The 11,461-nt window shown below is 56.3% G+C and overlaps 1 protein-coding gene across 1 annotated transcript; it reads right to left on the bottom strand.

Annotated features, from left to right (window-relative positions):
• Positions 1–1,872: 1,872 nt before the first annotated feature.
• Positions 1,873–7,720, bottom strand: CFP (complement factor properdin). The gene is made up of 9 exons (XM_025857961.1): positions 7,577–7,720; positions 7,341–7,491; positions 5,728–5,903; positions 5,100–5,270; positions 4,779–4,970; positions 4,413–4,586; positions 4,001–4,192; positions 3,713–3,824; positions 1,873–2,142 (listed from the first exon to the last, which is right to left on the bottom strand). The coding sequence occupies exons 1-9, from the start codon at positions 7,635–7,637 to the stop codon at positions 1,977–1,979; spliced, it is 1,395 nt and encodes a 464-aa protein (XP_025713746.1). The 5' UTR covers positions 7,638–7,720; the 3' UTR covers positions 1,873–1,976.
• Between the last annotated feature and the right edge of the window lie 3,741 nt (positions 7,721–11,461).

The raw sequence follows: 11,461 nt of genomic DNA, 5'->3' as shown, positions 1-11,461 counted from the left end.
GGCCTCTAGCATCAGTCCCTTTCTCCAGGTGGCTCGGTTTCCAGAAATTGATGTTTTGGAGATTGTTTAGCAGAAGAATGAGGATTCCCCTCAGGAGTGTCTCAGCTCCCTGAGGCAGAGGTAAGCCTCCTCTGCACTGTCTCCATCGTCTCCAGCAGGAATGAACGGACAGAAGGGGCTCCAGGAATGATTTTCTTTGTTGTGCATTGGTGAGCAATGACTCCGAAACAAACACTCCTGACATATGTTTGTAATCAGTATTGTACCCATGTTTAAAATTCACACACGTTTTATCCACGACATCTTAATGCACGTGTACATGTGTGCACGTGCACACACACACACACACACACCTATAACTCAGACTGTTATGGTGCACACATGGTTGTAACTTTACATGCACTTCACATACACTCAATACATCCTTAATTCTTGCCCAGACCCATAGGTCGGCATATCACACATACACAAAGACATGTGTCTCATGATGTGCAAAGTTCCGCTCTATCTTGTAGACACATACCTCTCATACCCTGTATGAGCAACCAGAATCACTCCCTTCACCTCATTCTTCCCAAGATGACCAAAAATTCAACTTTGTCTTTATTTCAACCCATCAATTGACCTATTTTATGGGGGGAAATCGAGCCAGAGAAGTGAGCACCCTGACAGAATCCAGGTGTCACGCATCTCCCATCTGAACCCTTCCACAGAGGGGTCCCTCCACTCATAGCACACATCGTGCTTCAAATGTCCAGCCCGCTACCTTTCTGTGCCTCAGTTTACTCCTTTGTAAATGGGAATAATGGTAATAGTGACCCTTATAGGCTTGTTGTGAAGTAAATGAATTCATGCTGTGCAACCTAAAACACTACCAGGCACACAGCAAGTACTCTCTAAGTATTAGCTAATACCATAATGATTATGATTCTTATGATTTGCCTCATCACCAGGGGCTCAGCATTCAGTAAATGCTAATTAGTGCAACAATGAGCAAATGCCAACAGCCTTAGTGTCTGGGTTTGCTCCCTTCTCTGTGGAGACACGTGCTGTTCTGACTCCTCTTGTCTCCATGATGTCCAGCGCTATTGTTAGTATACAGTAGGCGTTGATAAGTGTTGAAAAAAAAAATGTTCAACGAAAGGATCGCATATTCTGAGTTTGTTCCCTCGCTCACATGTCCTCTCCTTCTACCAGTCCTCCTCCACCCCAGATGCCCAGACTTCGTTCTAGTATACTGTAGACGCTATTAAAGTGTTGAATGAACGCACAAATACTAAAGGAATCTGTGTCTGGGTTTGTCAGAGGGGCTCCTTCTGGCAGATGCTGACTCTGGCTTCTCTTCGCTCCCGCCCCAGCTCAGAGCACCTCATAGGCACTTCCTCGGTCCACCCCCGGCCGACCGCCACCCCCCTTTTGATCCCCGCTAATTGTGGCATTGGATCTGGGCTGTTGGGAAAGGGTGGGTGCAGGTGTTCGCGCGGCTGGGTGCCAACCCCAGCCACGCCTCTGCCGCCTCTGCCGCGGCTCAGAGCGGGATTGATGCGGAACCCGCCAGCCAAGAGGCTCCGGCCGGGCCGGGGGGGGGGGGGGGGGGGGGGGGGGGAGAGAAGAGAGAAATCGTAGGCACGCCGGCCAATCATAAAGGGCCGGCCAGGCGAGTAGCCAACCAGAAAACCTGTAACGCGGAGCTCTGCAGAGGGACGTGCTGGACGCCCCAGGACGCCGCGCAAGGGGTTGGGGGGTGGTTGGGGGGGCAGACCCTGGGGCTGAGGCAGCGGCGAAGCGACAGATACTTCCCTTCCCTCCTGCCCAGCTGTGACCACGGTAGAAAATACTGTTTTCCACACCAAGCCACTGAGACTCTGCCCGTGCCGTGCCCTTTGGCCTAGAAGATGCTATTGCCCCACTCCTGGGGAAGAGGCCCATTTATTGAGGTCTGGGAGGGCAGGGGGTCAGAGTGGGAGAGGGCGATGTTAGGGCTGTGCATCCTCAGGGTCTTGGCAGACAGGCACGTGTAGACATGGCCGTTTCTCCTCCACCACCACCTGCTGCCCCTGCAGCATCTCGCACCGTGCTGATGGTTTCCCCCAGAAGGTCACGTTCTTCTCACCCTGACCTTCGACCACGGTAATGGTGCGCCTGGGGCATTAGAGGGGGAATGGAGGGGAGAAGCTCAGGGAAGGCAAGAATGCATTCGACAAACTCTTATTGAGTTTGAGCTAACTATTTGTTAGCTATGAGATATTGGCCAATTTCTTTATCTTCCCTGTGCTCGTCTGAAAAATGGGAATAATCAGAAGAATAATGTTACCCACCATATTGGGCTGAGTGAGGATAAATTAATTTTGGTAAAGTGCTCAGAGTGGTGTCTGGTACACAGTAAGTACTCAATAAATGCTAGTAATTGTTACTTGTTGACAAGAGCTACCTTCTCTTACCTCCAAAACCCTTCACGTCTCTCCCCATTGCCCACTGGGGGAAAAAAAAAAAACCCAAATGCCTTGCCTGGTATTTGAGGTCTTGTTTTTGGGCCCACGTGCCTGGCCCAAGCCAATCTCTCTCTCTCTTCCACTTTATCCAGACTTAGTCCCACGTCCAGAATGGTCTTTGCCTGGCTTGTTCCTCCCACAAGACAAGCATTCCATTCATTCACTCTCACCCTCATTCCCTCAATCAAATCCATTCATTTCCCTACTCTGTCAAGTGCTTCCTGTCCCCACTCAACACCTCTAACTCATCTTTAGAACCTACTAGAAACCCCAGAACCGGACACCATTTCCCAGATGGCAGGCCTTCCACGAGTTGAAAACAGCCCATTTCATCTAGTGGCTTGACGTATGTGGAAATAAAGAAGGGAGGAGTGAGCATTTACACCCTCTCTAACACCTGGGCCACCAGGAAACCAGCTTTGGGCAGTTGGTCATCAGTGTCCAGGACTCTGCTCACACAGTCTTGACACTGGGAATGCCTTTCCTGACCCCTTCCTGCCGGGTGACCCCTGATCAGCTTCCTGGACCCAGGGCGAGGTGTCAGTCCCTTTTCCATGGGACTTTCCACGTCCACACGTGCTGAAGTCCTCCCACCCTGGAAGTTCCCTGCTGTAACCCCCCAAACCCACCCTGGGTGCCCACATCAGTGGCCTTCACTCACTGGGGCAGACCTGCTGGGTGTCACAGGCCTCAGACACTGTGGCTCCAACTGCTCTGCATCTGCCTTCTGTCAGGGCCCTGCTGACCTGGATCCCTCAGGGGACCCACGGCACCTGGGTTCTGTGTGTCTGCAAGTGTTGCCAAAAAGGCCTCAAGCGTCTTGGGGCGGTGAGACGTTGGGTGAGATGTGGGTGGCTGAAGGAATGAGTAAGTGGATGAAGGCCTGAGTGACTGAAGGGGCAAATGCAAGCATGGGTAACCAAGAGGGCCAAGCGCATGGTCACAGGAAGGACTGGCTGAGTGGCTGGATGGCTGGGGGACTGAATGAGAGATAGAAGGGCACAGAGGCTACTCATTCTCCCCTCAGGATCCTCTTTCCCGGCTGCTTCTTTAGTGACTTTCCTCTTCCGGCAGGAGGGAGAGGACACCCGTCAAGGCAGGCATCTTAGACCCAGCGGAGGATGCCCTGGTTGTGGGGAGCTGAGCCGACTCTCCCACCCTCACTGCTCACATATGGATATCATGACCCCCTCCTGGGCACGCTTTGCCCCCTCACTCACGGGAAGTTGGGGAGCTGGGCCACGCAGAGGCGCTGGCGGGTGCGGATGGGGTTGGGGCCACACGGGGGCATGCATAGCCCCCAGGAACTCCACTCCGACCATGAGCCTTTCCCTGCAATGAGTCAGAATGAGAGGTCTCAGGGGAGGTGGTGAGAGACAGAGAGAGAGAGAAACAGAGAGGTGGCAGGGACATGGGGTCCGAGGTAGAGTCAGAACCCCCCCAGCCCCCACCCCCGCACAGGCTGCCCCATCCTCACAGTGGAGTCGGCCAGGGGTGGGGGCACTCACAGCTACAGCGCTGGATGTTATAGCAGTGACGGATATCTTGTTGTTCCCCGAGGCACCGCCGTCCATCAAACTTGCGGCCCTTGCAGCTCCTCGAGCGTGTCTGCTGGCCCGGGATCTCCTTACAGTTGATATTGTTTATGTTCCGACGGATGCAGGGGCTCCACTCCTCCCAGGACCCCCACTCTCCATCCACTGCAGAGACAGGGGCAACCAGGGCTTGCACCAAAGAAGGGAGCCAGTGAGGGGATTCAGAGGAAGGAATGACGACCGGGGGGGAAGGAGCGGCGGTGGTCAGAGGTGGGGCCGAGGCAACAGGGCCAGGAATGAGGGCATTCAAGGCAGGAACAAGGCATTAGCAGCAGGGATGGGTGTGGGGCTTAGGCAGGGAGATGGCACATCTGGAGCTACTGACCAGGGCAGGGCACAGCTGTGTTGCAGATGTGGGTCCGGGTGGCCTCACCAGCACAGGGGTGGCCCCCATGCTGGGGCACAGGGTGATCACACTTCCGTCTTTCCAGGGTCTGGCCCAGGCCACAGGTCACAGGGCAGGGGGTCACAGGACCCCATGCCCCCCAGCCCCCAGCCACTGTGGGGGTGGGGGATAGGAGTGAGAAGAAAGGTCACCTCAATCTCCCCATCAGCCCCTAGACCCTTGAGGCGGACTGCCCCAAAATGAAGAGCTCCGTGGTCACATGGTCTAAGATCTCTGTCCCCTGAAATGGCAGCGCATCGGTGACTGAATCGAGAACAGAGTGTCAGGGGCCTCATCCCTGTGTACCTGGGCAGGGTGGCAGGCCGGAGCAGGGCCGGGTTTCATGGTCCAGCCCTGGGCACGGCTTCCCAGGAGGCTTCTTGGAGGGCTCAGGTGCAGAACACGTGCGGCTTCGTCTCTGGGTAGGTGCTCTGGGTCCACTGTGGCAGGACCCCGAACAGTGGCCCCAGGGACCCCAAGCGGCCCAGGCCCCATGTACTGTGGTGGAATGGGGGTTGGGGGGACACCAAATGTGGTCACACGTGCTGAAGTCCTCCCACCCTGGAAGTTCCCTGCTGTAACCCCCCAAACCCACCCTGGGTGCCCACATCAGTGGCCTTCACTCACTGGGGCAGACCTGCTGGGTGTCACAGGCCTCAGTCTCCTGTGGCTTTCCTGGGCAGTGGCCCCCACACTTGGGGGGGGGTCGATTACATGTTCGCTGACGGGTCCGGGTCCCTTTGGAACAGGTGACCGAGCAAGGCATCCAGGACTCCCAGTCAGACCAGCCACCCATCTCTATGGGACAGAAGAGACGGGGACAGGAGGGAAGTGGGGGCATCATTCAGGGGTCCTCGCTTCCTTGTATGACCCACGTCCTCTGCCACACCCAGTCCACCATCGGTGCTTGTCCGGAGGACTGCAGTAGCCTTCCCGCGGGTCCCGCTGCTTCAGCCCTCACCACAGACCATCTGCCCTCCTCCGGACAGTGAGAGGGATCTGACACAACCCGAGTCAGATCACATTTCTCCTCTGCCCACAACCACACAATAAAAGCGAGCGTCCTCACCGTGGCCCACAGGATCGGGCCCCCCTTTGACCTTGCCTCCCACAACTCTCCTCCAGCCACACCGGCCTCTTCCTCAGCGCCTCACAAACATCAGGCGCAGTCCTACCCTCAGGTCCCCTGCCCTGCTTGTGCATTCCCAGGGCCCGGCAACAGGCAGTGCTGGCCTGCCTCGATGAGCCTCCTCACCAGGACAGCACGGCTGGTCCTCACAGGCCTGCAGCTGCCACTCAAGGGTCCTGGGCTCCACCTCCTCGGCACACTGCCCACCATGGCCTATGCAGCGCCGGTGCCGCAACTGGGATCCCTCAGTGCAGGTCACTGAGCAGGGGGCCCACGCAGACCACGGGGACCAATGTGGGAGCCTGTAGAGAGGAGCACACGTGTCCTACCCTAGCTTGAGCCGGCAAGGATGGGGTGTACCGGACTGCGGGGCGAGGGCAGGCATGGGCGCGGGTGCAGGATAAATGTACATGGAATGGATTGATCAGGGAGGGTATGCACCCCTTAGGGATGTTAGGGATTGAACGGGAAGAGGGGGGCACACAGTAAGTACTTAATAGCATCACTGACCTTCATGACTGGGGACCTGGAACACTTTGAAGTCCCCCAAGGCTAGTGCCGGACATGCAGTAAGCAAATGTATGGACTAAGGGCCCAGAACTGCTGTCAGAAACCTACCAGGCCACCACCATGCTCGGCAGCTGGCAAACAGAAAGTTCTTAATAAACAGAAGCTATTGTCCCAGTGAGCTCAGAGACCCTGTCAGAGATACCCCAGATCTGGGGCGCCTGGGTGGCTCGGTTGGTTAAGCGTCTGACTCTTGATTTACGCTCAGGTCATGATCTCAGGGTCGTGAGATCGAGCCCTGCATCAGGCTCCACACTGAGCGTGGAGCCTGCTTAAGATTTTCTCTCCCTCTACCCCTCCTCCCACTCCCGTGCTTGCTCTCTCTCTCTCTCTCTCAAAAAAAAATTTTTTTAAAAGAGAACTACTCCAGATCTATCCCCAACCCCATGCACAGACTAACACTAAATTGATGTGAACTGTTGACATTACTAGGAGCCCAGAGCTACCTTCAAAAACCCTCAAACTCCCCATCCCCATGGTGTATCTGGGATATACGCTAAGCTGTTAGAAAACATGTCGGGCGTTCAGTAAGGGCTCATTACATGTAAGCTGGCATCATGATGAGGAGACCGGTGTCACCCTCAGAAATCCGCCAGCTACCCCTGACCTCTGCAATGCATCCAGTAGGCTGGCAGTGATCAATGAACGTGAAGTGTCATCATAATTAGGGGCCTGGAGCTGCCCTGAGAATTTCCCAAACTCTCCCACCCTGACATGTCTGTATGCAGTAAGCACTCAATGTGAGCTGACATCACAATTAGGGGACTTGAGCTACCTTCAGAACACACCTGACCTGTACCCCACCCTCCAATGCTTCCAGTACGCGGGAGGTGTTCAGTAAATGTAAGCTATGGCAGTGGTTCTCAACCAGGGCCGATTTTGCCCCTGGGGGGACATTTGGCAATGTCTGGAGGACTTGGGTTGTCACAGTTGGTTGGGGGAGTTGCTACTGGCATCTAAGTGGGATGCCAGGGATGCTACAAAACACAGGCTTTGCAATGCCCAGGTCAGGCCCCCACAACAAAGAATTTTCCGGCCCCAAATGTCAATAGAGGCGAGGCTGAGAAACCCCGAGCTATGGTCATGATCGGGGCCTTGGAGTCACCCTTGGAAACCCCAGGGAAGGAAAGAGCCCAGTCCCGGGTGGCCCTGTACCCCAGGCTCCCCCTCACCTGCATGCCTGACAAAGCTTGCTGCCAGGCTCCTGGAAGCCATAGGCAGGGTTGAGACAGCAGACTTCCACACTGACACCTCCCCCCAGGAGGCCCTCGCATATGCCGGAGGATTCCTCATAGTGGGTGAAGCAGAGGACGGGGACTGAGCCTGGAACAGGGTTGGGGGGGGGCATGGTCAGTGGTGTGATGGGTCCGGGCACCCCTGCGGGCCAGCTGGGCCCTCACGCACTCACCTGCAGCCGGCAGCAGGGCGAGCAGCAGCAACAGCAACTGAGGAGCCCGCATGTTGAGCATGCACCCATGCGGTCCTGCCGCCCTGCCAGAGAGGAGGCCCGGCTTTGTATGGGCTGACCTGACTCTGGGATCAGGGCAAAGAGGAACCGGGCCAGGAGGAACTGGGTGGGGAAAGGGCTGCGGGGAGCGGGGTGGGGGTGGGGCAGGGGAGGGCGCCGTGCAGGGTCTCCGCAGTTCTGACTTCTCTCCTGGCACCTTTGCCCCAGGGCCTCCTGCCCCGCTCTCCCCCTCCCTACTTCCTGTCTCCCTCTTGATCCGGTGTTGCTTGTCGCTGTATTCCCAGCAACCACACCCTGCCCAGCAGCAACTTCTTAGTACTCAATCAGTGCTCCCTGGAGCATAAACGTCCTAGCTGTGTGAACTTGGGTAAGTTGCTGGAACCTCTCTGAGCCTCATTTTCTCCCCCCCTGTAAAATGCGGTCTCTCCCACAACGGGTCAACCTCGTGTGGGTGTTGAACAAGGATGAAATGAGCTCAGTGTGTCCCTCCTCATTGAATGGAGCATTGAGATACTTGCTTCAGCCTCTTTCCTGAAAGTGAGATTGCCTGTGGTCAGCAAGGGCAGGGGAGGTCAGCATGGGGGAAGTGAGAAGGGGAAGTGAGAAGAGTGTGGGGAGAAGGGTTTGAGAGTGAATTGGGGAGGCTCCAGCTGGGACCACCCTCCCCCCCCCCCCCCCCAACACTTACACCGGCCCCGGGGAGGGAATCAGCTTGGCCGTGTTCTATGTGAGTAACTGGGGGTAGGTGACAACCCCCTCCCTGAACCTACAGCATAGAGTTTGTTGCAAAGTTTGGGAGTTTAAGACTTTTTAAAGTCCTCAGAACAGAGCCTGGCATATAGTAGGTGCTGTTTGTTAAATACATTCATTCAGCGTTTGCTAAGCACCTATTGGGTGTCAGATGCTGTTCCTGGCACTGGACAGAGCAGAGAGTAAGATAGCCCCAAATCCTCGCCCTTGAGGAGCTTATGGTCTAAAAGAGGAGATAGACACAAAATGTCCCCCCTCTCACAGAGGCCTTCCCCAGCTACCCTTTTTGTATATGGGACCCCTGTCATTCGGCAGCCCAGGGGCTCTCGAACATTAGTGTGCCTCAGAATCATCTGGAAGATGTGTTCAATCGCAGAGTGCTGCCCCCCCTCCCCCGTTTCTGATTCTGCAGGTCTGGGGTGGGACACAAAAATGTACATTTCTAACAGGCTCCCAGGTGGTGATGCCGCTGCTGCTGGTCTGGGGAGCACACTTTAAGAGCCATTCTAGCCGCTGACACCTCTTGTTCTTTGTAGGTGTCATCTATAAAAATGATGCCACGTGCTCCTTCTTTTACTCTTACGTCCTCTTCAGCCCCTTTTCTGTGCCGGTAAAACCAAGCTCCACGGACCCGCTCTTTTCTTTTCTTTTCTTTTTTAAGTAATCTCTACACTGAATGTGGGGCTCGAACTCACAACCCCCGAGATCCAGAGTTGCATGCTCTTCCGACTGAACCAGCCAGGAGCCCCTCTTTTCTTGTTTCTTATCAGCCCTGATGAGTGAAACTCCAGAGCTCACTTTAAAACCAGGAATCTCTTCAATGAACAAAAAGGAGTCTAAGATAAAGTTAGGAAGGCAAGGTCTTGTTTCCTCTGCCTTTGTGGAGGGAGAGGTACCGTTCTGCAAATTAGCACAAAGTAACAGACTTTGGTTTGGGCAGGTGTTAAAAGAGAACTTTCTCAAGAATGTTGGGTCTTGTGTTATGGGGCAATGAGGTGTGTTGACATCTGTAGCCATTACACATGTACTCTGTTTCCTGATCATACAGGCCTGGTTTGGAAGTCTGCTTTGAACAAACGGGTTTTGTTAAGATTCCAGGACTTCAGACATCAGCGCCGTGTTATCCTGTGGAAACAAACTCCCCCAGAAACCTGTGATTCCGGTTGGCTGTTTTCTCCTAATCCCCGGTTGCCCCGGTAATGAGGTTATAATCGGTCCTTCCTTTGTGCCTAAACCGTGTACTCCGAGGACTCCCCGTGGGAAGAGGACGGTTGGCGCTTTCTTTTCCCACGCTCGCGCAATAAAATGACGGCAGCTTTTGTATTTAAACAGACCGAGAAAGTCTCGTCTCACGAAATTATTGCACTGCCCCGTGATGATGATGTACTTATCGGCTTCTTGTCCGTCGCCCTCACTAAAATACCTGCTCGCCAAAGGGGCAGGGATGTGTGTCTGCTTTGGGAACTGCTGTGTCTGCGGGCTCGATAAACAGGCGCTGAATGCAGAGGCCAACCACCAAAACTCGAGGGACATTCTGACACGTGCGACGAAGAAGAGTCTGGGTTGGAGGTAAAAAATGTGGCCATCACCGGTGGGGGGATTAAGTGGTGTCTCGAGTGTCGGGACTGGACCGGAGCGCCCTGGAGAGGGCTTGTGAGAAGAGGGAAGGGAAGCCTAGGTGAAGCCCTGGGAAACTCCAGAATTTCGAGTTTTGGAGAACTGGGAGAAGATGGAGGGGGCGAGACCAGTGGAGGAAGTGGCTTTTCTCCCACGCCTGGCACATTCGATCTGTGGTCTCTCATCCGGTCTCATTTGGTCTTGGTCATTTTCTCTTAACTTTTCTCGTTTACGCAGTTACACACGCAATTCTGGATCTGCAGCGTCTACCAGGAGGCTCTCAGGCACAGGCTCACATACGTACTCGGTCCCACAGCCTCTCGGACTTGCCCTCAGTCACACACTTGGGGTCATTTCTTTCTGTCATGGATTCCTGGTCTCCTACTAATAGCGTCTCACACACACACACACACACACACACACGCGTCTTAAGAGCCTCCCTCATTCGGCCACGGTCACCGACACTTCCTCTCACCAGTTTTTGACACGCACACACACGCAGTCGCGCCTTTAGATGTTTCTACCCCTCGGCCCCCGATTTACAGCCCCCGCTGGGCTCTCAGGGACTTTCTCGCACACGAACGCAATCACCACCTCCCCTGCTTGCTCTCACCCAAGCCGCCACCCGGCACGGCCCGGGTCCCCGACGGGCGCTAACGTGCACACGCGCACACCACCACACGCTGCCCCAGTCAGCTCGGCTCGCGGCTCTTGTCAAGCGGCGGGCAGCGTACCCCGGCCCTCATTTACGGCCTGCGGTGGTGTCTTGCACAGACGTTTACACACACCCCACACAGTCCGCTTCTCAGGCGCCGGCTCGGCCCGGCCGCCCGTTCACCGTCGCGGGCACCTTCCCTCAGGCCGCCTCGGCCGTCTGGGGCCACTGATCCCCCACTGCCCCGAGGCTCTCAACGGCTCGCACACACAGTCTCTCCCGGCCTGCCTTGGTCCTTTCCGCCACCGTTTCCCTCAGCAGGGTCCCTCGGACACCGCTACGGCCGCACACCGATCCCACCGGTCCCAGGGCCTCGTTGTCACGCACGTGAGGCCTCCGACCGAAGTGCCTCGTGGCACGTTTCGCACACCCGCACGCGCCGCCGCACCGCTCGGCCGTCGACTGCCCTCTCACGCGGCGCCACGTGCCTTCTCGGCTCCCGCCCGGACGCCGCCGCGGCCTCTCGCGCTGCTTCAGGCCCTCGGCCTCACCGTCCTTTTCTCTCCCGCCGTCCCGGCCCCTGGGCCTCCGGGCCAGCCGGGAGTAGTAACCGCCGTCCGCCGGCCACCGGCCTCAGGCGCGCCCCCCCCCCCCCCCCCGCCGCGCCCCTGCGGGCGCACGCGTCGTTTCGGTCACTCGGCGTGGGCTCGCTCACCACGGCCAGCCTGTCCGACCGGTGTCGGAGGCGCCGTCCCGGCTACCTTTGCCTCAACAGGACGTCGCGCGTACCTCCGGGCTCTGCG

This window comes from Callorhinus ursinus, unplaced genomic scaffold, assembly GCF_003265705.2.
Source record: "Callorhinus ursinus isolate GAN/ISIS: 27379988/994484 unplaced genomic scaffold, GSC_fseal_2.0 scaffold16, whole genome shotgun sequence".
In the NCBI taxonomy this organism is placed as follows: Eukaryota; Metazoa; Chordata; class Mammalia; order Carnivora; family Otariidae; genus Callorhinus; species Callorhinus ursinus.
Note: the sequence above shows the minus strand (reverse complement) of the source record. Positions and strands in the feature narration are given on the sequence as shown.